This window comes from Paramecium tetraurelia (genome assembly GCF_000141845.1).
Source record: "Paramecium tetraurelia macronuclear, complete genome".
Taxonomy (NCBI): domain Eukaryota; phylum Ciliophora; class Oligohymenophorea; order Peniculida; family Parameciidae; genus Paramecium; species Paramecium tetraurelia.
The window spans coordinates 5,213-31,589 of record NC_006058.1 but is presented as its reverse complement, the minus strand read 5'-3'; the positions used below and the strand labels follow the sequence as shown (position 1 = coordinate 31,589).

The window sequence follows — 26,377 nt, the reverse complement described above, 5'->3', positions numbered from 1 at the left end:
TAGTTGTAATTACTGGTATGATTTGTAATACATTTGAGGGCAAAAATTGTTTATAAGTAGAGTAAACATGACGCGGATAAAAATTTTAAGTATTTATGAATATATCAATTTTATATTTGAGCTATTTTTTATTTCAAATTATTTAAATTAACAAAACAATGAAGCTCAATAATATATACAAAATCGGAATTGCTACATCAGTGGTGATCTTATTTGCACTATCAGCTTATTATTGCTGGAATTCTTCTGAAGATTGTATTTTATTCACTAAATTAGATGTCTCTAATATTTTTCCACCCTAAGTTGATAATGATCTATCTTTTTTTTCACAAAGTGTCTGCCAGCGTGTCAAAAACACAGAGCTATTTTAGGGTTGGAAGAAAATTAATGAATAGGCTCTTTAATTAAACGAGAGATATTCTTCTGAATTATTGAAAAAAGCCGCCTTTGTTATTGAATAACTAAAAAAGAACCAATAAATTTATACATAATCTTAAGGTTTATATATAAGTACTTAAATGTAGGTGAGGGTTAATAATTTTAGTATTACTAAAAAAATCTCAAAGAGTGTGTAAATCGAACTAAATTTTTAAAATTTGAGTTGGAAGAAGTCAAAAATAAAACTAATCAGATCATATTAGAGGAAAATTCTGAAATTTAGAAGATTAGTGAAAATATTGAAGATCACTAAAATGGAGTAATAAAAATTATTTATATCTTAGTTAAAAGACTTGAATAATTAGCATTAGGAAAAGAAAAGAAATTTGAATCTTGTTATAGAAACTTTGAAAAGCTTGATCGATCAAAAAGAAAGGCTTCGTCGAAGTTATAAGAATGAATAAGAATTAAAGGATTATCAAAAAGAATTGGAGCATGATATTAATAAAATCAATAATTCAATAGCATCTTAGGAACTCAATATATCAGTATTCAAATCAAGGATTGAAGAGCAGGAAACTAATGTTTCTAAAATTACTAAACGCTTTGAGATTGTGAATAATCAACTTCAAGATCTTAAAGCTGTAAAAATTTATACTAATTTTTCAGTTAGAATAATATTTTCGTCAAGATGATCTCTACATTAAGGAGGATGTACCTATTGTCCAAGTCATCTATGAATACTCTAATACCTTAAAGGATAGAGAGGAAAACTTGAAAATCTTAGCTAAGAAGGAAAAAGATCCAATTCAAAGACAAAAAAATCTTGAGGCTTTAAATGAAATACAGAAGGCTCAATAGATTTCATCCAAAATGTATAATAGTTTGCTTGAGATTAAACTTGAATGTAAGTAGGATGACTGCACCATTGGAACAACTTTGGAAGATTTGAAATTATCTGATTTAAAAGAAGAAATTTAAAAAAAATAAAGTAATCTTACATCTAAACATAGCCATATACAATATAATATATTCAGAAAAATAATCTATGGAATTTAATCTACAACAATTAATGTAACAATTAGACAATGAAAATTCAGCATACATGATAAATAAATAAAAATTAAATAAACTCATTGAGAACTAGAATTTACTTAATAAAACTAAGAACCAATCAGAGGAACTTTAAAAGCTAACAAGCAAAATAGAATAATATGAATTAAAGAAAAATTAACTTCAAGAAGAAGTTGACAAATTACAAAATACTGCCAGTGATTAATAACATTTGATAGATGCCGAAGCTGACAAGGTTAATGAGAAGAAGAAAAAAGTTGAAACCTTACAAATCGAAAGAAATATATCAATTAACGACAAAAATTCTGAACTTTATAAATAAGTTAAGGAATGCATTAAGTAAAAAAAAATATATGATAATTTTGTACAAAAATAATCGAATTTGATAGAGAAGGCTAATGAAATCAAAGTAGTTGTTCAAACTGAGGTTAGATAGATAGAATCAATGCTGAATGAATACAAAGTTACTTATTAAGATTTGAACCTTCAATCAAATTATGATAGTGAAAGGAGACAAGATTTATGATTATGATATTTTTAAATTATACTTAATAAGGTTTCATAGACATTTGATGTATATAATTACTTCAAATCAAGAGAAGACTTTAATTAATTAAATTAGTAATACTAAAAAATGAATTAAATCATCCATGCTAGTTTGTAAAGAAACGAATTCTATAATAAAAGGTATATCATAAAATAGATTAAAAAGTTACATTGAGAAATAGGTTTCTAATTAAACTTCGTCAACTGAGAAGTCATGTTAAATGGATACTGAGTTCGATTGTGAAATGATTAAAAAAGTTTAGTCAACTGTAAATATATAATTTAAATTTAGTGTGACTCTAGTGTTTAGGGCAACTCCTCGTAAGAAACAAACTTTATGAAATGTGAAAATACACCTTAAATACACCAAAAAATGGAATCTTTATGTATTGATGAAGAATCTTTCAATTTGGATGAAGTTCTTTTTAATGAATGTGATAACTTAAGTCATATCTCTGAAAATGCCAACATTTGTGAAAAATGGTAAGAAGAATCCATTCATAGTTTTATCTATGAATAGAAAGTAAATGAAGAGGAGGAGGAAAGAAAACTTAAAGAAAATAACTACTTTTACCTTTTAAAACAAATGGAAGAGACAGTGAAAATAGAGAGAATTCCAGAACATTTAAAAAATATAATAGAAACTTTAAAATTTAAAGTTATTTCTATTGGGCCTTTAAAATTATAATGTTAATAAGGTCATCAATGGGAAGCAAAATTTGACGATCTAACTCATGAATATGAATGTGAATAGTGTCATGATATGTAAATAAATTATTTATCCAAGTAAACAATCTCAATAAAAATTGAAGCTTAATTAATAGTCATAAAATCAATAACCTAAAAAACATGGTAAATGTATACTTAATCCATAACATCCAGGATAAACTAGATGTAAAGAATGCAAATAGTTATTAAAACAACAATTGAAAAAACAGAAATAAGAAAATATTAGGCAAACGAATGATATGTAAAAATTCATTCTAAAATTAAAGGTATGAGAAACTTTAAAATGAATTATACATGAAAGCTGTCAGATTATTATCTTAAGGCAATAGTGCTGAAAAATAGAAGATTATTAGAGCTTTTAGAGAAACTGAAGTCGAAGTAGATAAAGCTGCGATGAATCATGCTAACCGCTATTGTGCTAAACAGGGAATTAGTTCGTCGGAATAACTGTAATAGATTATGGTCGTTTATAAAATGCTGCTGCTCCCGGAAGGAGCTTTGAAGAAATATGCTTAGAGCCAGTAGAAGGCTATTTTGAAACAAGAATACAAAACTTATGCAAAATCAGTACATCCAGACAAGAATTCTCATCCTTAATGTTGCGTTGCATTTTAGAAGCTGAAAAAGTTTTGGGTAGACATACCCAAAACGGGTATGAGTAGTGATATAAGTTCTTCTTAATAACAGTGAGCTACGCAATTTAATCAGAGGTTTGAAGATATATAGGACATATATATAAAAATATTAAATAATTTATTATTTATTATTTATGGTAAAGTAATTATTCACAGAATAAGAGAAATAAGATCTATTGAAAAAGAAAGCAAAAGAGATAAGAGAGGAGTTTTTTTAAACTTATGTTCCAATATAAAATGCAGAGGAGTCAGAGAAGAAGAAACTGATGAAAAAAGTCCCATGGAATGAACATATGACAGCAACTTCAGATGATAAAATATTAATAGATGCAACTTTGGGAAATGAGGAAGCATAAAGGGAAGTGTAAATTTATCAAATTACCTTTGCAAATGTGTAGAGATCAATAGCATACTTAACATAAGAAGGAGTAAAATATTATTTAATTAATTAAGGTTCCTGTTCAAAGACCTGATGATTTTGAAGTTGAAATGTTTAAGAGTCCTAAATAAATGGATAAAATCAATCTAAAAATTGAGAAAAAGAGGGATGAAAAAAATAAAAAAGAAGAAGAAAAAATGAAAAAGCATAGTAAAAAATTAAACAAATAAATGAAAATCAAAAAAATGAGAGAAGAACATAAAGAAAAAAGATAAAACAAGGTTGCCATTGAGTAATGGAAAAAAGAAATCAAAGAAAAAGGAAGTGATAAAGCTAGGGACTTAGATGAAATTATCAAGTAAAATAATTAAATATCAAAAAAATTTAAGAAGGATAAAAACTAATAACAAGATGGTATTAAAAAAAATAGTATGTTTAAATAAAAGAATGGTAAGTTTAAGAAGACAGGCAAGATGAGAACATAAGACAATTCATTCCAAAAAGGGGAAAACAGAAATTTTGGATAAAGATCATAAAGCTCTGATGGATTTAGAAATAATAAGTTTGAAGGAAAACCATAAAATAGTAGAAGTTTCTCAGCTTAAGGTGGCTAAAGAAATAATAAATAATTTGGTGGTGATAGCCATAGTTAAGAAAGAAAACCCTTTGGAGGTAGAGGAAAGTCATTCGGAGGTGAAAATAGATCTGAAGGAAATTCCTTCAGAGGGAGAGGAAGAGGTAGTGAAAACAGATCTGAAGGAAACTCTTTCAGAGGAAGAGGAAGAGGAGGAGATAGTAGATCTTAAGGAAACTCTTTCAGAGGAAGAGGAAGAGGTGGTGATAATAGATCTTAAGGAACTTCTTTCAGAGGAAGAGGAAGAGGAGGTGACAATAGATCCGACGGAAATTCTTTTAGAGGAAGAGGAGGGAAGTCTTTTGGAGGAAGAGGAAAATCATTTGGAAGTGATAATAATTCTGAAGGAAAATCTTTTGGAGGAAGAGGAAGAGGAAGAGGTGGTTAATTCGGCGGACAAAGAGGCGGTAGGTCTTTTGGAGGTAGAGGAAAATCATTCGGAAATGAAAATAGATCTGAAGGAAAATCTTTCGGAAGAGGAGGTAAATTTGGGGGACAGCAAGGTGGTAGGCCATTTAGAGGAAAACCATAAGGTGGTAAGTCCTTCGGAGGAAAATAACATGGTGGTAATAAAAAGGGAAATTAGTCATTTAAAAGTAATAAATCTTTTGGAAAAGGACAATCTTTCAGATAAAAAGGAAAAAAATGATCATGATTTTTATTTAATAATAATTATTCATTTGTATTGTTAATAGGAAGATAAGCTCTCATTTCTACTGATATTTTAATATTCCAATGGTTGTAAACCTGAAAGGTCATTTTCATCTGCTTTGACCTAAAATTCAGGAATGATTCCCTGGGCTTGTTTTGATAAATAAGCGCATAGAAATGAAAAGGGTAGCTTTGTAATAAATAACAGAACTCCAGTTACGACTATTATTTTTTATATCCCCATATCAGGTGTGTCTATGTCAGACCAAAGAGGCTGTAATTTGCTTTTTATATAATCTTTAATATACCACAACATATATCACTACCCATACAATGTCTAAAGCAAAGGAAACAAATGTTGCTACTGAAATTTATTTTAGCAATGTTGCATCTAAGGTTTAATTCTTAAAATTTATTGAATAAACTAGTATTATTAAAATCTAAATAATAAATCTAATTACATCTAAATAACAACATCTATCAAGAGATGATAGTGTAATTAGCAGAGCCATAATAGCCACGAGATATTTATTCAATGTTTTTTATTCAATATTCCCAATATTGTCAATTTATTTCTCTGGACTAGATTAATAAACATTTTGATTTGCATCTGAATTTGAAATTAAGGTGTTTGGAAAAATGGCTTGAAGGGTTTGCAAATCATTTTCAAAGTCTGTAAGATCATTCTTTAATTATGAAATTTATGTATCTAATTCCTGTATGAGATCACTAAAATATTTTGTCTGCTTTAATATGAAATGTATACTTTTGAAAAAACCCATAACCCTGATAATATAACAACTCCGGAATATGGTTTTATGCACTGCAGTTTAGCCTCGACATTTGTTTAAGCTTAGCTATTGAATTATTGAACTGCATATGTAGCTTATCCAATGTCTATCGTTGAGCTTCCTTAATAGGCTTTAACATAGACGTTGATAACTTCGGATCCATTTTCAATAGGACTATTCTAGTATAGTATTTTACAATTCATATGCATCATTCCAGTCTAATTCATTTTGTGATGGTGTTTAAAAGCTTGTTGTCGAACTAGACATTAAAATAAAAACTTTCATTGATAAACTTAATTTATTAACGACTGCATGCACATGATTAATCATAAGAATACTGTCCTCCATTATTCCATACTTATTTAATTACTCCTATTTTTTAATATTTAACAGCGCCTACTATGATTATTACTTTGTCACTGTTAAGTTTTGAATTTCTATTCTTGCTTTATCAATCTTGTTGTTAAGAATGGTTTCTGCTTATAAATACACATTAATAAAATTATGGATTGTTAATTTTTAGTAATGTTGTATTACTTATTAATGTAATTATAAAGCAATTGAGTTATCAAAAGTGCCATGTGATTTCTCATCAAGGAATTGAAAGATCACATTCTCAGATATAGGCTAATCAAGGTCAATATTAATTTTGCGAAATTCGTTTAGCAATATGTGCTTTCTATCCAAATCCATTATTAATCGTTATTAAATAAAATATCAATTATATTTTTAAGATTAATTTATTTAAGAATCATCAGATTTTTTCTTTATTCCAGTCAAAATATTATGTTAAACCTGAAATCAAGTCATTAAATTTATTAAAATTGTCATCTTTATCCTCCTTCAATTTTTCTATCACATATAGTTTTTTGTTTAGATTTTCTTCTTTCTTTGAGTATAATTTTTCTTCTTTCTCTAAGTAGAGCATTTTTTTTTTGTTCAATTCTAAAATCTGGTTTTCAAGTGCTTATTATTCGACCTATAATTTATCAAGAACTTCAAACAGATTATTAAGAAAACAAAATCTTTGGCTATCCTAATACCTTCTATTTGGTTAGGAGAATTTTCTCCAAAACAAGATCATTTAGTCGTCATTTTGGGTTTCATTTTCAAGTTGTATATTTTGAAAAAACTAATAATATTTTTATAATAAGGTTGGTATTCCTATGTAATTGATATTACTAGTGGTTTATAGGCTAAGATCTGTAGAATCTATACTTTTGTAATACCCGCTGTAATTTTAGCATTATTTGTGGACCAAATTCTTATAATGCTAGAATAAAAAAAATAGTAGATCTTCAGGAATTTACTTATATAGATTTTGATTCAAGTTAATGAAGAGTTGTGTTAAGTATTCAAAATTATTATACATTAGGCGTTAAATACCTCGAGGAATTAAGGATCTGCTAGGGGGGTAATTTCCATACAATCTATAACATTAAGACTCACTAATTTATTTATAACCCATTCTTTCTTTCGGTTCTTTTTATAATAATCCGAAGAGTAATTACTATACTTCAGTTGAAATTAGATTTTTTTGACGACTTATCCATTTCAAATGATCATCTTTATTACCAATATTAAATAATTGAATATTCGCCATGAATGAACTATAGCCAAATAAGAGGCAAACTAATACTGTTCCTAAACTCCAAGTTTCATTTTTTTCTTAGTCGCATAATTGATTTAGAAAATTCTCTGGACTTTTAAAAGCCTAATTATGAAATGCTTAAATTTTACTGGTGTTCCAATTTCTTGAATCAAATTTTTATTTTAATTACCTGGTTGCACACTATATTAAGCAATCCCAAAATCACATAATTTTATTTGATAACCTATTACACACTTTTTAATGAGAATATTTTTAACATTAATATCTCTATGATACAAAGATTCCTTATTATTTTCAGTTCTTTCATACGTTGATTTCTACAACAATTATAATGTATCAAATATTTTTATGAAATATCTAATTGCCTACTCTTCCTTAAGTGGTGCATCTCCATTTTCATCCATTATGCAATTCAACAGGTTTCCATCGCATAATTCTAAATATAAATAGTAATGATTGTCCTTTTATTCACTCCCATACAATTATACTATATTTTTAGATTTAATTTGTTCATAAACTGAAAGCTCGAGTTTTATAGATTCCATGTTTAATTAATTTTCACCAAATGATTTCTTTTCTTTTAAAGGTGAAAGTTTAATTCTTTTTATTGCAATTGGAACTTCCCTTGTTTCTTTTGTATTATTGATATTTTCTATCTTCATCTTTCCTCTTAAAACTGTTCCATATCCCCCTTATCCCAGAATGACTTCCTAATTGTTAATTTTATCTACTTTGACCTCTATTATTTTAGCAAACCAACCCTAATAAAATAGGTGTTTCTAATTTTCTATTATCATATTTTAAATTTTGAGAATTTTATATTATTTTTCAAATTATGTCTTAAAACCAGAAACCATTTCTAAATGGATCTCCTTATACAAGTTAAAAACAATTGTATTTAGGATAAGGATTTATGTAACCATAAGTAATAAATAAAGTTATTTAAGCAATTCCAAACAAAAGTAGTTGTCCCATCAATTAACATTCAACTTAAAAATCACGTAACATTGAATGTTGTAAAAAGTGGAAGTCTAACTCAAAGGGAAGACAAAGTCAAATAAAGTGATTTAACATAACCTTAAAAAAAATAACTACCAATAACCAAGTTTAATAATGCTGTTAATAACAATTATGTGTCTAGTTATTATTAAAACTACTTATCAAATGCATCAAGGCTTAATTCTAAAACTTAGAACTCTAAAGAATTACAGCAAAAAGAAGAATAAAGGAAAAATACCTTTGAAGAGAGACATAGTGTTAAGCCATCCAAACCGAAATCAACTGAGCAATAAAACAAAAATCCTAAATTATCAACTGAACCGTCTTAAAATCATAAGAGTATGTCATCTTAAAATATTATGAATTTGTTGAATAAAATTTAACAACCTAAAGATGATCAAAATAGAGCCAAAAGCCCCATTACTTCATCTGTTGACTTTAACTTTAAATAATTACTGTAATAATACTAAAAAACCCTTTCAAATGGGTAAACTAGAGCCAAAAGCAATGACTAGGCAAAAGAAGTAAATCAAATTTCTGGATTTATCACTGAACGACCTTTATCTTCAGGCGCTTATATTATAATACATTTGTATGATTCAAATAATAAGATGACTGAACTAAGATTTGATTGTGCTTATGGAACCACTGACAATTTGGTAAATTTTCTTATGACGCAATGCATTGACAGTAATTATTAAGTGTATTATTTCAAGATAAAAACATAATTGGATTTCAAACAACTGATTAAAATATAGCTTTAGATCATTATTTAAGTTTAGTTGGAAAAGATTTATAATTTTTAAATAGAAAAACTATAAAATTATAACCGTTGCATTGCACCTGCGATTCTAATAAGTTAAGTTTAAAATCATTTTAATTTTTACAATGTATTGGAATGGGAGGATTTTCCAGAGTGTATTTAGTTAGATCAAAAAGTAATGGCAGATTTCTTGCTTTGAAATTAATTTCAAAATAATTCATTATTGAAAATTAAAAATAAACTATTGTTTAAAATGAAAGAGATGTTATGGTGTAATTAAATTTAAGTGATTAACATTTATCAAAACAATTCATCTGTTAATTGGAGTGTGCTTTTGAATCTAGAAACTGGGTGTGCTTTGGGATGGAATATTGTCCAGGAGGAGAATTATTTAATTAATTAAGAAAAGTGAAGAGAATGACAGAAGAATAAGCTAAACTCTATTTTATTGAAGTATGTATTGCTATTGGATTTATACATTGCCAAAATATATTGTATAGAGACTTGAAACCAGAAAACATCCTAATAGATAGTGAAGGACATTTGAAAGTGGCAGATTTTGGTCTAGCAAGACCAAATATGGCATCTGATGATGAAGCATACTCTTTCTGTGGTTCACCTGAGTACATGGCACCAGAAATGCTATAACAATAAGGACACACTTACGCAGTCGATTATTACTGTTTAGGAGCATTGTTTTATGAGCTTATTACAGGATTACCTCCCTATTATTCAAGAGATACAAATTAAATATTTAAAAGCATTTTAAGTGACCCACTTTCATTTCCTCCTAATATTGGTAGTCCAGAAGCAAGAGACTTAATCAGACGATTATTGACAAAAAATCCTGAGCAAAGATTAGGTATAAGAGGAGATGCTGATGCAATATTATAGCATCCACTATTTGCATCTATAGATTTAAGGGATGTAATAAGAAGAAAAATTGATCCACCTTTCAAGCCTAATTTAACATCCTTCAATTTTGATCCAAGCGAATTTAAAAAGGGAGAGGTTTCATTTAAGTTAGAATTATAAAAATCTTTATAAAGCGATGATGAAAATAAATTTACACCAATGTTTGAAAACTTTTATTTCATAAGTGAAACTTTGAAGTAATTAATAAATTTATAATGCTAGATTGAAAAGACTTAGAATACCAAGCAGACCGACCACATAATCATAAGATTTCAATATGAATGATAGAAATTATAATTCAAATAACTCTCAAGGCAGAAGGGGAAATTCTGCAATAGCTGATTAGTTAGAAAAGGGAATCGCCTATAAATAAAAAATAGAAGAAATGTAAAGGAGAGTTTAAATGTAAAACAGTTTAAATAGTGGATCAATAAGATAATACATGGATCCGTTCAATAGTGTAGATAAACTTAAAATGAATAAAAAAGCAAAATAATGATTATATTAATAAATTTTAGATTCTAATATGATTAATTCAAATTTCTCTATATTATTACATAATCTTCTGCTTCATAAAATATTAATATTCATTTTATACATTAATATTCTCAACTTGAGTATATTCAAACTCTAATCTTCCCATATAAATCTAAATCAACACTTAAATTATTACTTATGCTAATGTGAGAACATCAGAACTGTAAGGGCAATTATCTAATATCTAGTTGATTAGGTTTGTTGTCTAATCATCAAATGAGTTTTCATTTTATCTTTAATTTTCTATTACAAGGCAAGGAATAACATAATCATTAATTATTTATTTATATTCTGATATTTTCTTTTACTTAAGGATCTGGATTATTGCATTTTTGTAATCATAATTGTTGATATACTTTGTAATCTCTTGCTCATCATTAGCATATTCCTTATAGTTTGGATGTTTATTTATTAAATTTTACAACTTAACAATTTCTTCTTTCTAGTATATTGAAGGATGCAATATTGATAAAAACTCTTTTATTATTTCGTAGCTCACTCTATTATCAATTAATTTAGACAGAAAAGATCTGGCTAAAATTTTTAATTTTTCTATTTTAATTTATATTTTGTTTTTCCGAATAATAATGGCAAAAAGTAAATAAGCTAGAGCATCATTGCTTTATTATAAATAATTCAATAACAGATCGGATGATTTTGACTATTTAGTCTTTTTTATTAAGTAATAGTAGAGGGCAGCTTAATCTATAGTCTTCAATGGCTTTCCTTAAAGTTACATATAAAGACTTTTCCACCATTCTTTTTCATATAGTGGTTTTGGTTGTTCACAGTTTATTCTCCAATTTATGAATTCATCTATCAATTCTCCATGTCCAAAATCTAATTTCTTTGTTGATTTGGAGTTTATTGTTAAAAATATTTTTTAAATTGGATTTAAGTCTTTTTGATCTATGATGAATTCTCTGAAATCATTATTTTACTTTTTTTTTTAATTCTCAAAAATTAAGCTTAAAGCCAAACCTCTATCTTGTTCATGTTGAGTTATAGATTGAAGATCTATTAAATTGAATATATTTTTTTTTATAAGCTTAGCATACCCTCCTAGACTGATTGATGTATCTCCAAAAAGAACATTAAATAATTTTAGTTAGAACTTAATGCTTTTATCTTCAGTAATTTAAAATAATTAAATAAGTTGAGCTGATAGTTTCATTTTTAAAGATTAGTAATGTAATTGGTCAGAGTCAAGAAATTAAATGGGCAAATAATTTGAATTCTACAATTGATTATTAATGTATTCGATATTTACTGGAACTTTGATGTTATTTTTTACATTAAATTTTATAATTTCTTCATTCTTCTAGGATATGTTCAAATTTTTTAAAATACTAATTTAATGATTATATTTAATATTAAATTATTTAAGAACTTCCAATTACACTTCACTGAAATCATTATCTGATGGTGAAGAAGAAAGTTCTTCATCTACCTATCCAAACCCTGTTTGAATAGCTTAATGCAAACGAGTTTAATCGTCAGAAGAATAGTAATCTGAATTAAATTAATATCCAGAAAAATGTTGAACTTTGAAGGTATAGGATCTATTCTCACTATCAAACCTGAGAAATTCTATATTCTTTCCTTCAGCTTACTATCTCAAATTTTATTCAAATTTAGAAGCATCATTTATTTTTAAATTAGCAGGCAAATTAAAGGTAATTTCACATTCTTTATTTAATTTTTTTCCAATATCTGGTTTAAGATAATCATTCACAATTTCAGAATCATAGAGATTAATGCATTCTTGAGTTAAATCAACAATTTTATCAAGATCTAAATAAAGTAAATTGCAAGGAGAAAGCCATCTAACCTACCCAAATTAATTAGAAATTGTAAAATTTTCAACATTCGAAAGTTCTTCTTCTGTCATTTCATCAAAATTGACATTACATAAATAATCTGGTTTTGTTAGTTTTGGCTTAATTGTGGAAAAATAGTTACATTTTATTTAAATTGGATATTAATCTGATTTAATGTCATCTAAACATAAAGCATCATCAAAAATAACATTTTGCCCAATGATGATTCTCACCATTTAAAAATATTAGTATCGTTATTTTCCGAAAATATTTTGTTAAGATAAAATATTTTCTACGAAAAACTTAACATGTTCAATTCTGCTTTTTGACTTGAATGATTATGTGATTATGGGAAAGAATTTTTCACTTTCTAAGAATTTTACTATAATATCATATTTATTTTCTTCATAGTTTGAAATTTAACTAGTGTTATATTCCACAACATGTGACCTTTGTAAGCTGGAATTCATTCTATGAAAATTAGTTGATGATTTTCCAGCTCTTGAAATAGAAAATGGAGAAGGGGATTTGCTTTTGTTTGATCTTACTGATAATGATTAATTCAAAATCCTTTCTCTTTATTACCTTATTTATTAATTTTAACGTTCATGTTCCTGTATTATCAATTCTTGTTATTCAAAATGTTGTTCTTCATTTTTTTGAAGCTCTTAAAATTATTAATATTTTTATTTTAAGACATCAGCATAAGTTTAGAGGATATCAGCCGCATCTTTTACCTTTTCAAATTATTAAAGTTAAGGATAAGTAATCTATTACTATCCTTAAGGTTAAATCATAGGTTAATAAAATGGATATTATTGATAGTTCATCGGACTAGGATACATAGTTGGTTGACCATACATGGTAGGCTATCCAAATGTATTATTGAATCCATATAAATTAGGTTAGGAGAAGATATTATTTTACGGATATAAATTATTTTGAGGGAACAACGAAGGTTAATTAAATAAATTAAAACCTTATTGCTGAGGCTACTAAAATATATTTGGTTGATTATTCTAAGCGAAAATGTTATTGCTAGGTGTTTATGCAAAAATATTATTTGTTGCATTTGTTGGAGTGGTTGGTTATTTAAAAATATTATTATTGCTTTGATTATTATTATTATTAGTAGAATTGAAAATATTGTTCTAATTATTTGGCTGTTAGAAAATATTCATGCTTTGATTTGATTATTACTAAAATAGTTAATTAGATTAGTTCATAGGATTATTAAATATATTATCATTTGTTTATTATCCCTGAAAAACATTTTTTGTATTATTTTGATTAAAGATATTGTTTTAACTAAATGTGTTATTGTTTTAGTAATTATTATTAGAATTATTATTGTTCCATGAATTTCGAAAATTCTAAAATTAAGGAGGCTACAGGGCTAATATTTAGTTCATAAATTTACTTTGGGGATTCGCATTAGTTATCAATTTTGAATTGAAAAGACCTTAGCTACAAGCACTTTGAACTATAACTTAATGTGAACGTTGAATTTGTTAAGACCGGATTAAATAATAATCTTCCAATCGAACCATCATCAAGGACTTAATTGAATTATAAAAAATGTAGTACCATTCCTTTATATTCTTATTGTACAATAATGGTTGTGGAATATTAAGGACCAAAACTTTAGGAGTCATTTGGAATATAATCCAGTTTAATTTGCTAATATTAAGCTCTGTATGAACCTTCCACTCTTGTACTAATAAAATTCAAGAAACACATACTTTTTTTACGGATTCCAATTGGTATTATTGCTTGAACTTTAAAATAAATTGATTGCCATTTATTTATTTAATTAATGAAGATTTAGAAGTGAAAATAAAATATCGTCAAACTTTATTCATGACATAAAAATGAAGAAATTCATTTATCTTAATTTATGTGAACTTATTATAAAACAACACATTCGTTTAACTAAATTTATAATTAAATCATTATTATTTACAAAGATGGAGTAATTGAAGTTCAGAATGCTATAACCAATACTTTCTTAAAGAAAGAGCACGGACCTATCAAATAAAAGAATAAAACAAGATTCCCTCTAAAGCATAAATATTGTAAATAGTCCAAAGCCCTTTTCAAATATATCATATCGTAAAAATCACAAGCACAAGGCTCTTTCACAAGGGGTATATAATATATCAATGTAGACCTTCTATGGATCTCCATTATTAGGTTAAAATTAACTAGAAGCAATCGATAAAATGAAATCCTAATAGCGTAATGATTTTTATGGGCAATTAAAGAGTTGTGATCCATATTAATATCCAACTCGATTATAAGAATTACAACTATCTCCAAAATCTCCTAGGGAACGTATTAAATAAATTATATTTTCAAAGCCACTGTTGAGGTAATAATCCCTTCCGAGCTTAAAGAACCACCTATTACTTTAGGGCGTCTAAGTGACAATCTATCAAGACATAATGCAAGAGATAAACTTCATAGGGGTATTCCTTAAAAGTGAGTGTTTTATACTGATTTAGGCATGATATTAAATAGCTAGCCAGCTGGGTTGATTTGATGGTACTATAAATAATAGATAAATATGGCGACCAAAGGCATATTGAATTTTATGAAGAAGTCTAAAATGTCCTAACTCTTTGTTTAAAAGAACTTATAAGATAAATAAGCATTGATTGCATTGAAAGAAGGTAATAGACTTCATAAATAAATATTAGTGTGCTCTTAGAGAAGATATGGGCATAATATGTAGAAATAAATTCATCAGTTATTAAACAAGCTTTGGATGAAAAAAGGGAAATTGAGAAATCAAATCTTAAATAAATCATGAAAACACATTAGCTCTATCAAGTTGAGATTGACAATTTTTAGTTGATCATCAAACATTTGAAAGATGATTAATAATAACTAACCGAAAGATTAATTAAGCTTAAAGATAATGGAAAATATTTAAAAAAGACCAATAAACACTTATAAAACATTACGAGAGAATTAAGATTTTAATTAAATGATGTGACAACAACAAATAAGTATTTGTTGAGTGAAGTTGAAAATCTTAAATAATATATAGAAGAAGCGGAAAAGGATATGTAGAATTATTAATAATAATTCAAAAATCACCTAATTTAACAGAGAATTGAATCTCCAACTTCCCCTAGAAAAAAGCCAATAAACAGAGCTGGAACAGTTTTTCTTTCATCAAGGCCTCAAGAATAATTAAAAATAATTAGAGCCGGAAAACATAAGACCCTCTTTCATGAACCAAAACCTGAGGAAAAGGTATAAAAAGCATTAAAAAGTGATACTGATTCTTCAATTGCATCAGATATAGAAAACATGTTAAAAGATTAAAGCACAGACACAGATGATTTATATTGCCTAATGGAAATTCAAAAGGAATAATCAACTTAAGCATACGCATAAGTTCCTTAATTTAATTATAAGTAAGTTATATTATTCAATAAAGAGCCTTATTATTGCCTGACACTCGTCATTAAATCATCTAAACTGATTCGAGTCTTTATAACATAGCCTTTAAAGAAACATAAACAGAATTACAAACTGAAATGGTTGAAGTCATAAAAACTGAGGAAGAATAATTAATGCAAATACAAGAACATCTGATGAAAGTTTCTGCTAACTATTAATCAATATAAGGGGAATCCTCAAATGATGAAAGCCCTAGGTCTAGAAGAATTTCTCAATTCTTTTAGAGTTTAGGAGAGGCATCTAGCAAAATGAAATAAACTGTATAAATGTAAAGGGAAATCAGAACAAGCTTATTATTAGTCAATAGTGCCTAAAAAGATGAAAATAATAGAAAACAAGACCAAATTATAGCCTTAGTATAGTATAAATAATGATTTTAGAAATCAATAAATGATGGCTTATCTAAAAATGTGGATGAAGCAACACTTGAGATCTAAGAGCTAGAGGCTTAGCTAGACCTATAAGAAAAAGTAAAGAATCTCAAAAATATTTAAGATTAATACAAGGCTAGAAAAAAGATATAATAAAGTTAAAGAAAGAAAGTAATAAATTCTTGAAAAAACTCAAAACTTAGTAAACTCATTTACAAAAACCCAAAAGTTTACAAATATTATGAAAAAAAAAATTTTGGAAAAAAAAGCAGGATCACCAAATGGAAGAAAAATTTCGAGTCCATCCCAAATCTAAATACAATCTTAAAATGATTTACAATCTCAACAACAATAAAACCAAAATTAAAATCACCTAAGTTTATAATAAATAAATGTAAAATAATTGGCAAATTTATAAAATTAAAAAAATATAAGTTAAGAATAAGTGTAAAATACTTCATTGCCTAATTAACAACTAGAAAGTTCCAAAATTGTGGTTTCTGCTGTTTCAAATCAAATGGTAAGTCAATCCCAAGAAGGAGCATCAATGAAGAAGAAATGGAATATTCATATTACAAATGCAGATGAGCAAAAACAAATGTCAGATAACGAAAGCGATTTTTCGCAGTCCCAATTATCTGTCTAACGTAGTACTTATTCAGCATAAGATGTAACAATTAATTAGATTTTAGGATTTCTAAGATTCAATTTCATAAAGAAGTTTAGCCACTAATAAATCCGGCATATCATAAGTAAAGACGTCAAACAAACCAACATCAAATTACGTAAATACAACAAATTTATGATTAGTAACTAGTTCCAAATAGTAATCACCAAATATCTAAATAATCAAAGGCAAAGAAAGATAAAAATCTAAATTAAACCTCCCAAAATCACATTCCTCTTGAAAGTATAAGACTAATATAAGACACTTTGAGATAATTCATAAATGAAGAATTGGATAATAGTGATACGTCAAGTGTTGATTCTTCTTTTTCTACTAAATTGGAAGATTTAAATAAAAGAAAGCTTGAAGGCTCACAAAGAAGAAAGAATGTAACTCTAGCTTAGGCTCCAAGTATTCTTATGTATTTGTCATATAGAATTTTAGAATCGCAACAATGCTGAATCAACATCTTCATTAAACTTTTAGAAATCATAAAACTTGGTTTCGTAACTTTCGGATAAATTTTCTCGAAATCCTAAAAGTTCTAATGCTAAAATGTAAAAAATAAATGTTCTAAAGTTCATATCTTAATTTTACTGTGAGAAAATTAGATAATTTTCAAATAAAAATATGCCATTGCATTAAATTTGTTATGAACATTTTGTAAATACTTATGGATTTAAGAGCATGGCTGAATAAAAACTTACAAACTTTTATTAATCCGTTTTTGCCTATCGAGAAAATTTTAGAATTAATTTATTTGGAAGGTATTTTATAAATTGTAAATAGATTTGCTGAACTTTTTAGTCCACTTACATTAGATGATTTAGAAATATATATCTAGTCCTTAAAAACTCTTGATGAAAATGAAATGCCAATCTAGCTGGCTTAAGTTGTAAATGAAAAAGGTGTTCTCATCTCACTTGATCGGGCTTTGGCATGTCTAGACGCATAGCATTCTTGTCTCCCATTTGAGAGCAAGGATAGAATAATGAAAGAAATAAAAACCCACACTTATGAAAGAAAAAACAAGATATGTGTTGATTTAGACTTTTTCATTAGTAAAGTTCTCACTGGATATCACTAATTAAAAATGATGCATTAAGCTCATTTTGAAGAAGTATTCTACTCTGCAGATATGGATATGGATGGAATGATAGAATTTCAAGAATTTTAAAAATTATTTTTACATTTCGAGATCAACCAAGGCACAAATTTAAATTAGAAGATAATCAGAAGTTAATTCATGGAAAGATGTGACACAGTTTCGAATGAGAGTGGTGAAAAAGCTATGTCTTTCGATAGATTTGTAACTTTCTCTTTAGAAAATAATATATTTTCAGAAGAAAAATTTTAGGTAATACTCTAATTTATAATTTAAGAGATTTTCTAGAAATGTAGATTAAAATGATCCTATTAAGAATCTCAATGATTTAAAAGAGAATTGGTTGAATATTTAAGCATTATTGAATAATAGAATAGATCTCTCCGAATCTGGAGAAGCTTAATACTATTAAAGCATTATCCAAAAGTTAGATTTAGTACTATTTCATGTTATTTGATAGGCTTTAAACAACAAAGAACTTAAGGAAAGCTATTGGATTTCTTATAGGATATTAGATGCTGACACAAAAGCTGTTTATTTATCGAAAGTTGTGGCTGGTTATTTGCCTTCCGAATTTTTATGTATTTAAGAATTAATGAATGAAATTTTTGATGAAAATATATAATACATTAGCGATTGAGCTTAATTTTGTTATTGTTCTGAATTATTCTTAATACAGTCATCTCATGATGTTTACTAACCACAATATTCTTCACCAGACTTTAGTATGGACTAATTAAATAAAAACGAATAAATATATTTGAATAAATCAGGAACTTTATCGTAAAATTAAAAATATCCCTAATATGATAAAGTCCTTTTCATTCTTATTGCAAAGAATTTCTAGGTTTCCTTAAACATCCATAAATTTGCCTAGATATATCTTGTCAGAGAATGTTAAGGAAAAGCAAATCAGAGAAAATGACATGCTGTGGATTGCAGCAAATGCTGAGTATTACTATTCTTATAATACTTTTAGCGACAAAAGATGTTCAATATCTGAGATCTAAAAATTCATCAAAGAGGAACCCATACTTGAATAGTCCCCGATTAGACTGATGGATTTAGGAAATAATTATTTTAGGCATATAAATCCTAGAAAGAAAAAGACAATGCTGTAATTATTAGATGCCTACGTTGATAACTTAACTGAATCCGAGATCAAGGAATTCTAAAATGCCTTATCTATTTATTTTGATAATTCATACGAGGGGAAAGATTTAGAGGAATTGAATTATGAAGAAAAAGACTTGCCTGAATAAATTTTGTGGCACCTTTATAGCTTAATGATATTTGATAGAATAAGTAGTTAATATGCAAGATATGAATATTTGGACTAATTCAGAATCATTGAATATTTTAATAAAAGGGATAAAGTAATTGTTGAGTATTTTAATTATAGGAAAAAATTAATCGTGTAAAGTATGTTTTTACATCTCATCCAACTTAACCTAATTCTCTTACATAATTGATAGCTATAAGCAGAATGCTTTAAGGGATAGAATAAAACGATTACAAGTATCTCAAGTATGCTGCGAAACTATTCATCCAATCGAACAAACAACGTGTATTTAATGTAATTTAAAATCAATATATTCTTTAGAAAGTTTCTTATATTGAAGAATCTCTAATTTATCATTCTTAATACTTGCCTAATCTTATAAAAGCTGTAGCCTAAGCTTATGAATTAGGCTTATAGAATCCAGAAGAATTTATTGAAACTCCTGGGACTTGGCTTACATTTGATTTTGACAATCACCCTGGAATGGTTTTAATATTTATTTAAATTTAGGAAATTGGGATAATGACCTACACACACGGTTTAACGATGGAATTAACACTATAATAGTATAAAGAATATATTGCGGAAGCAAAATTCGAAGACCATATTTATTTTAAATAAATATTAGAGTTATATCAATAAGCATTAGAATATAGTAGATAAATAAGAGATTTGAGTGATAAATTCAGGGTTAAAAAAGAAATCTCAGTTGAGGAATTTTTTCAATAGTTGCCAATATACAATATAAAGAAAATAGAAGATTAAATAAATTAAGTGTTAGAGCAAATTTTGCTATAGAATGACAATTCCAAAGATTACTTTATCGCTTTGAAATTGAAGAAACTATATAAAATTTTTAGATTAACTGGAGTGCTTGGTTAAATCAGATTAGCTGGGGAAGATTTAACAGATGTATTTCATTGTTATATTCTATAGATAAACAAAATCAAACCGATGATCAAAAATATTTTTAAAGAAATATCTCTTCTTAATGCAAACGGTTAAGCAGCTGACATGGTAATTATTGCTAACTTTTAAACTTAATCTTAATATGATCTAGTCAGTGAATTAATTAATCAATATAAAGTTTAAAATATGGAAATTGTACCTTTATTAGAATCATTTTCATCAACTAATAATACTGATTCCAGAATTACCATGATAGCGAGTAGCGATACGAGATAGAGAGATGGTTTGATCTTAACAGAACTCAGAAATATGAGAGAATTTAAAAGAAATCCTGAAAAATATATTTATATGGGCTAGGGAATTACTCCAGAAAGAGGAGGAGGACCTTATGAATTAATTCACACTAAATATTAAGCGCTTACAAGAGCATAACGAAAACTTCATATTAGGACAATATAGGGTCACTATTTTACATCTGAGTTTGTAAGTGAGGATGTGGCATTTACTTTTATGCTCAATGGGTTAGCCAATATTAATTATAGTGATGATTTTGAACCTAGTTATCAATATATGGATTTTTTATTTGAATTAGGTATGTTTTTTATTAAACTTAGACAATTTTGTTGGTGTACCTTAAAGAGCTATGTAGAAAACAAAGGAATATAACGATTTGTATTTAAAAAATTAGGTAATTAAAACAATGGTTGAATCATTTAATTTTGGAGGAAGTCGAGAGACTGCAAAACCTTTTGAAAATTTAAAGAATTAGAGAGCTATAGTACAAGCCTATTGCAATAGCGACAGATGTTCGTTTACTCATCCAGAATTGGCTTATTGGGATAGAGTTCCTGAAGAGTTGGTTAATAAAATAGCAACATATTACTATAATAATCATCCTCATATGAAATATTTACTTTATATGTATGCTCTAATGGTCAGAAGATGCAACTTAGATTTTGCCAAACAAGAAGTTGGTCTAGATTCTTCTAATCCCTGTTATTAAGCTATGGAAAAGGGAAGAGCAGCATTAATAGCAATATTAGATTAGTTAGGTTTAGGAAATCATAGTACACCTATGATTGCAATTTGGAAGTAGCATTTGGGTTGTTAGTTATAATCAATGGAAGCAGAAACAGATTAGAAATTTAAAACATTTATGACTCTTAATAAATTATAGTTGTATTAAGCTAAAAAGATTGTTAAACATGGAATTTTAGAAACAGATGGATTCTCAAACCAAAGAAAATTGAGACTCTTACAGTCAACATTAGCAAATATGACTTCTTTTGCTGGTAAAGGTTGAATTGATACCAATTATCAAACATTATAATAATATTAAAATAAAAATAGTCAAAGATAGATTAAAAATTCATTCTAATTTTTAAACCCTTTTGAGTTTAAATTCATACTCATCCTAATGAATCTGTAATCAACATTACATTTACGATAATTGTATGATTTCTAATAAATATTGTGAACAATTGACAATTTATTCAAGAGGACTTAACAACTAATCAAATATTTATACACTCTCCAAATGCATTAGACATTATAAATTTAGTTTCCTTTAGTGCTTATTTAAACTCTTTAAGTGTTAGAAAGCTTAAAGATGGTCGTGTCAATTACTAAACAAAATGTCCAATTGTTGTTCATAAAATCCGAACTAATTTTATCCAACAATAAACTCATTCACTGATAAGGACATCTTTTAGGTTTGCCTTATTTTTTGAATTAATTTTTAGAAATATTAGGGTTTATATTAATCTAGTTCTATATATTTTTGCTTAAATTAATTTACAACAACAATAAACTTATAAGTTCAAAATTTTGAATTTATCTTAAGAATTTTATTGGAGAGTATTTTAAATGAAGAATAAGTGTTGAAAAATAGTGAAATTAAATTATTTTATTAATCCAGAGATGAAAGATTTAGCGTTAACTAATTTTATATTGTATATCTAAAGAGTGGAAATATCTGAAGAATTTCAGAAACTGTTCATATTATTTGCAAAGTTATTCTCCTAAATACCAGATATTTATACTCAAAATAATTCTATTCAATATAGTTATTTTCCTTAGAAACTAAGGATTAGTTGAACAGCTAGCTAAAGCATAAACTGTTAGCCGATTAGACATTAAGCATACCTATATTAAATCTTTCAACTCATTAGTAATATTTTTACCTACATATATGTATATTTACTTTCTAGTAGAAGTTTAGCAGTTTAATTAAAATATCAGATTTAGGAGCAGCGACGCAACTGCAGCTGGCCTTCAATCACCCATAGTATTTGAAATCCTTCTAGAAAGAAGTGAAATGAAACGCAACCATTCTGTTCTGTAAGTTATTTTCTGATACTGAAGTCGCGAAATTTTTTTCGTATTGGTTTGAACAAATACCTTATTATGCTAACTTATGTATACCACTACTCATGGTTGTGTTATATTTCCCAATTCTACCAAAATCTACTTATCCTACATGTGGCTAAGATTGTCTTTCTTGCTTGTTCAATAAAAATAAAGGTTGTTTAGATAGATATTGTTGTTATTCTCTGAATGCTCAGAACTACAAATATTAATTATTCACAAAGTTGTTAGTTAATAAATTAAATTGAATTAGTATTTCTGTTGAGATTTACTCCTGAATTACTGATGAGACTTTCAAAATACAGTTGCTTTTACTTGCTGTTTTCCATATTTTTGTGGAGCGACAAACTCTTCTAGAGAGAATGAAGCAATAATTTAGAGTTTATGTTTTCACCTCAGCCGCTTTCATCACACGTGCTAATGCACTAATCCTTTGAAATTTAGTATATTGATTTTACTTAATTTCTCAATGTCTCCTTAAGACAATTTATGAGATAAATACTTCTATGAGTTGGAATAAATAATACTTAATGTATTCCTTTTTGCAAAACTTTTTATGCCTGTAAAGGATATTTCACAAAAACTGGTGGATAGTGTGTATGGAACATCACCTTAATCTATATTTATTGCAGCATATCCATCTGTCTAATATCTTTATATTCTTTATGATTGAAACTATGGAGATGATCTTCTATATCAATAGCTTAATATAAATCTTCAAACATGACTGAACATGCACACTTTATTCAATTATATTTAAATTATAATGAATGTAAACTAAATTTAAAGTGCTAATTTTCTGTTCAAAAATCTGTTCCCAGTGAAATATGCTACAAGTGTATGTATTTTCACATCTAATGCCTGTAATACCTGTTAATCATGCTATTGACGATGAAATCATGACAAAATTAAGTTTTCTTTCTATAAATAATTGGTATTCTCTTGTGCATTTAAAAATAAATTAATTATAAATAACTTTGTTTAAAATTACATATGTTTTTACGGTGACTCAAAATATATAAGCTCCTAAATTTGTTTTATTACCCATACCTAACCTTTGAACAGTATCTGCTCAACTTTTTATGTATCATGATTTGGATAGATTGAAACTCTTCCAGAAATTTTCGACTAAGTTTTGTGTTTTGTAATTTGTTAAACTCATCAACATGTGATAGTGAAATGAAGATAAAGGTATTTTGTGCATTCAATATAATAACTATTAAAACTTGAAAGTGATTTTGGTCATATTATGCTGAATACTTACAGCATCACAGGCGGCATATTTAATAAAATTGAAAATTTATTTTACATTAAACTAAGATAGTTACATCTACTTTAACTTCTTTTTTCCTTTTTAAACTAAATCCTTTAAAGAAATCTATATAGAATTTTCATTCATCATAGAAGAATACACAATGTACATTGCATATTACATTCACAAGTAGCATATGAAAAATATAAAACTGATCAAAATATTTTTACAGTTTGTACTAGCTGATCTTTATTGAAGGTAAGTAAGAGCTACTGCTTAAATTGGTCAATAAATAAGGAATAAGCATTATTGATATAACTTTTCTTCCACAATCTGCACTTCATTGTTTTGATTTGCATCCATATGGTTCCTATTACAGTCTTAATAAATAATTTTTTTAACAATTACATGATTATCAAGTAATGTTTAGAAATAATTGAACCCAAAAGCTGCTCATCATTCTTGATCACCTTCTGTGGAAAAATCAAACTACTAGTTTTAAATCCATGCAAAACCATAGCAACGTAAGACAACAGCAGGATACTTCTTAACAGGGAATTTAGAATATCAACATCTCTGGCTCGAGGAAGAAGACTATTGTTATAAATTGTAAATCATGTTTAATTAGAAAATATTAAGGAACTTATTACAAAATCTAAAGTATCTTTTTTCTTAGATCTAGAATCAATTAGTCTATGTATAAGCTCATCGGAGCACTTAATGATACTCAAAATAAGTAGAAGACTAGTGCATTAGGTAATAAGTGATTTAGAAATTAAATACTTAATCTTTATATAATATAACCTCAGTAACATAGAGTCATTTCTATCCATATTTAAAATAAAGGTAAGGGTAGGACAAGAGTCAGAGTAAGTAATTTTAGATCTTCCTTCTAAACTTCTCTCTTAACCCTAATTGTTTTGATTGTATCATAATAACATATTAATTTTAGAAGTTGATTTATCTTGCAGTAGAGCATTGAATCATTACTTTTTCACACAAGGTACCATAAGTAGCCATAGTGGCATCAGATATGATAGAATTATGCGAAGGCTTGTTGCCTTCTAGGTGTAACTTTATTTTCGATTAAAATGACACACTTCATATTTACTTCCACTTTTTAACTAATCAATCAATCTTTCTTGCCTTTATTGATCAAATATTATAAATAGTGTTTGCTATGCTATGTGGTCAAATGTAAATTGATATATAAAAGTGGAATTGATATTTAGTATTCATAATAATTCAACAATAGAGGCCTAAGATGAATCGGCTTGTAAACCTCGCTAAAGCCCACATTTGCATCTCAATACTTCAAGATTTTACTATATTATAATTTGATGCTATTTTACCAATATAACTTTTTTAACAAGAGAGTGAATGTATACTACAAGTGTCTTTATTTTAATCAACATAATTAATTAGAATTCACTACAATATAAGCTAAACGATTTAGATATTTTTGCATGATTGTTTTTTGCCCAGTTAAGAATTCATCTTGATGCAACAAAATTCTTTCCCAATTACTTATTGATCATTGTAGAAGGAATGAATTTGATAACATTTATTGTTTCTCATTTCTACTTTATTCTAATTGGGCAAACTTTCTGCGAAGAACATAGAGTAACAGTGTATCTAATGTTCCTTTCTGTTCCCAATTAATAAATAAAGTAATAAATAATTGTTCAAATTAAGTAGATGAAGACATCATAATTTAAAAAAATTAATAGCTAGAAACCCAAAAATCTTAACCATAATTAAATCAGGCAACAATGTTAAGAATCCTATATGGATTAAGAACAGAATGGTCAAGAATAGATATTTTAAATAATACATTTAGATGTTGATTAAATATATAAACTAATGTAACTAATGGACGTAAGATTAAATTAACTCAGCTCATAATAAATTTAATCAATAAAAAAGGAGATTAATTAAACAATTACATTTAAAAAGTCGGTAATGTAAATTGATAAAGAAAATGATAAAATAACCTTATACTTTAAATAAATCAATATAAACAATAATTAAATTAGGGATGGACTTAACCTTTGACAAACAGTCTAAATCAATATAGTCTTCATTCTAATAAACATTTTATCATAAGTATAAACCAGTGGAATATTTAATCTTTAAAATCAATGACTTTAGCCCATATATTCTGTATATAAGAATGTCGTAGTAAGAACATAAAATTCTTCCCTAGTTATACCATTTATAAATAATATTAGAAGAGATTCACAATTTGGCAACTGCAACCATTTACTTTAACTTCAAGAAGAAATTGATTTTGACTTTTTAATAATTAAAGTTCAAAATCAAATATTAATAGTGTATTTCAACTCTAAAAATGAACAAACAAATTTCTTGGTGAAACTAGACTGGTGGTTGGCTAAGTTTTTTAAACATAATTAAAGAAAGTCACTACTTTATAATTAGCTGAGATTTCAATATTAGTAGCTAACCGTTTAGCTAATTCAGCCCAGCCCT

General features: G+C 27.1%; 8 protein-coding genes across 8 annotated transcripts; 6 read left to right on the top strand and 2 right to left on the bottom strand. All coding sequences in view use genetic code 6, as the record gives it.

Moving 5' to 3' along the window:
• The first annotated feature begins 158 nt into the window (after positions 1-158).
• PTMB.08c (hypothetical protein) lies at positions 159-1,978 on the top strand. Its single annotated transcript, XM_001346796.1, has 5 exons — positions 159-498; positions 525-697; positions 723-1,022; positions 1,048-1,369; positions 1,392-1,978. 5 exons carry the CDS (start codon positions 159-161, stop codon positions 1,976-1,978), a joined length of 1,722 nt encoding a protein of 573 aa, XP_001346832.1.
• Positions 1,979-2,086: 108 nt separating this feature from the next.
• On the top strand, positions 2,087-3,417 carry PTMB.07c (hypothetical protein). The annotated part of the gene is made up of 5 exons (XM_001346795.1): positions 2,087-2,139; positions 2,165-2,267; positions 2,291-2,763; positions 2,786-2,968; positions 2,994-3,417. The coding sequence occupies 5 exons, from the start codon at positions 2,087-2,089 to the stop codon at positions 3,415-3,417; spliced, it is 1,236 nt and encodes a 411-aa protein (XP_001346831.1).
• A 79-nt stretch (positions 3,418-3,496) lies between these two features.
• Positions 3,497-5,024, top strand: PTMB.06c (hypothetical protein). Its single annotated transcript, XM_001346794.1, has 2 exons — positions 3,497-3,790; positions 3,816-5,024. The coding sequence occupies 2 exons, from the start codon at positions 3,497-3,499 to the stop codon at positions 5,022-5,024; spliced, it is 1,503 nt and encodes a 500-aa protein (XP_001346830.1).
• A 1,547-nt stretch (positions 5,025-6,571) lies between these two features.
• Positions 6,572-8,226, bottom strand: PTMB.05 (UNC51-like kinase). Its single annotated transcript, XM_001346793.1, has 2 exons — positions 6,572-7,531; positions 7,558-8,226. 2 exons carry the CDS (start codon positions 8,224-8,226, stop codon positions 6,572-6,574), a joined length of 1,629 nt encoding a protein of 542 aa, XP_001346829.1.
• Positions 8,227-8,292: 66 nt separating this feature from the next.
• PTMB.04c (Protein kinase) lies at positions 8,293-10,605 on the top strand. Its single annotated transcript, XM_001346792.1, has 3 exons — positions 8,293-9,118; positions 9,145-10,303; positions 10,329-10,605. 3 exons carry the CDS (start codon positions 8,293-8,295, stop codon positions 10,603-10,605), a joined length of 2,262 nt encoding a protein of 753 aa, XP_001346828.1.
• A 36-nt stretch (positions 10,606-10,641) lies between these two features.
• On the bottom strand, positions 10,642-14,203 carry PTMB.03 (hypothetical protein). The annotated part of the gene is made up of 2 exons (XM_001346791.1): positions 10,642-14,022; positions 14,051-14,203. 2 exons carry the CDS (start codon positions 14,201-14,203, stop codon positions 10,642-10,644), a joined length of 3,534 nt encoding a protein of 1,177 aa, XP_001346827.1.
• A 227-nt stretch (positions 14,204-14,430) lies between these two features.
• PTMB.02c (hypothetical protein) lies at positions 14,431-18,717 on the top strand. The annotated part of the gene is made up of 12 exons (XM_001346790.1): positions 14,431-14,797; positions 14,824-14,944; positions 14,968-15,888; positions 15,912-16,290; positions 16,315-16,404; positions 16,430-16,975; positions 16,998-17,090; positions 17,116-17,383; positions 17,409-17,739; positions 17,762-18,329; positions 18,355-18,513; positions 18,538-18,717. The coding sequence occupies 12 exons, from the start codon at positions 14,431-14,433 to the stop codon at positions 18,715-18,717; spliced, it is 4,023 nt and encodes a 1,340-aa protein (XP_001346826.1).
• Positions 18,718-18,883: 166 nt separating this feature from the next.
• On the top strand, positions 18,884-21,571 carry PTMB.01c (hypothetical protein). Its single annotated transcript, XM_001346789.1, has 6 exons — positions 18,884-19,453; positions 19,480-19,653; positions 19,681-19,845; positions 19,870-20,422; positions 20,447-20,860; positions 20,883-21,571. The coding sequence occupies 6 exons, from the start codon at positions 18,884-18,886 to the stop codon at positions 21,569-21,571; spliced, it is 2,565 nt and encodes an 854-aa protein (XP_001346825.1).
• Positions 21,572-26,377: the final 4,806 nt, after the last annotated feature.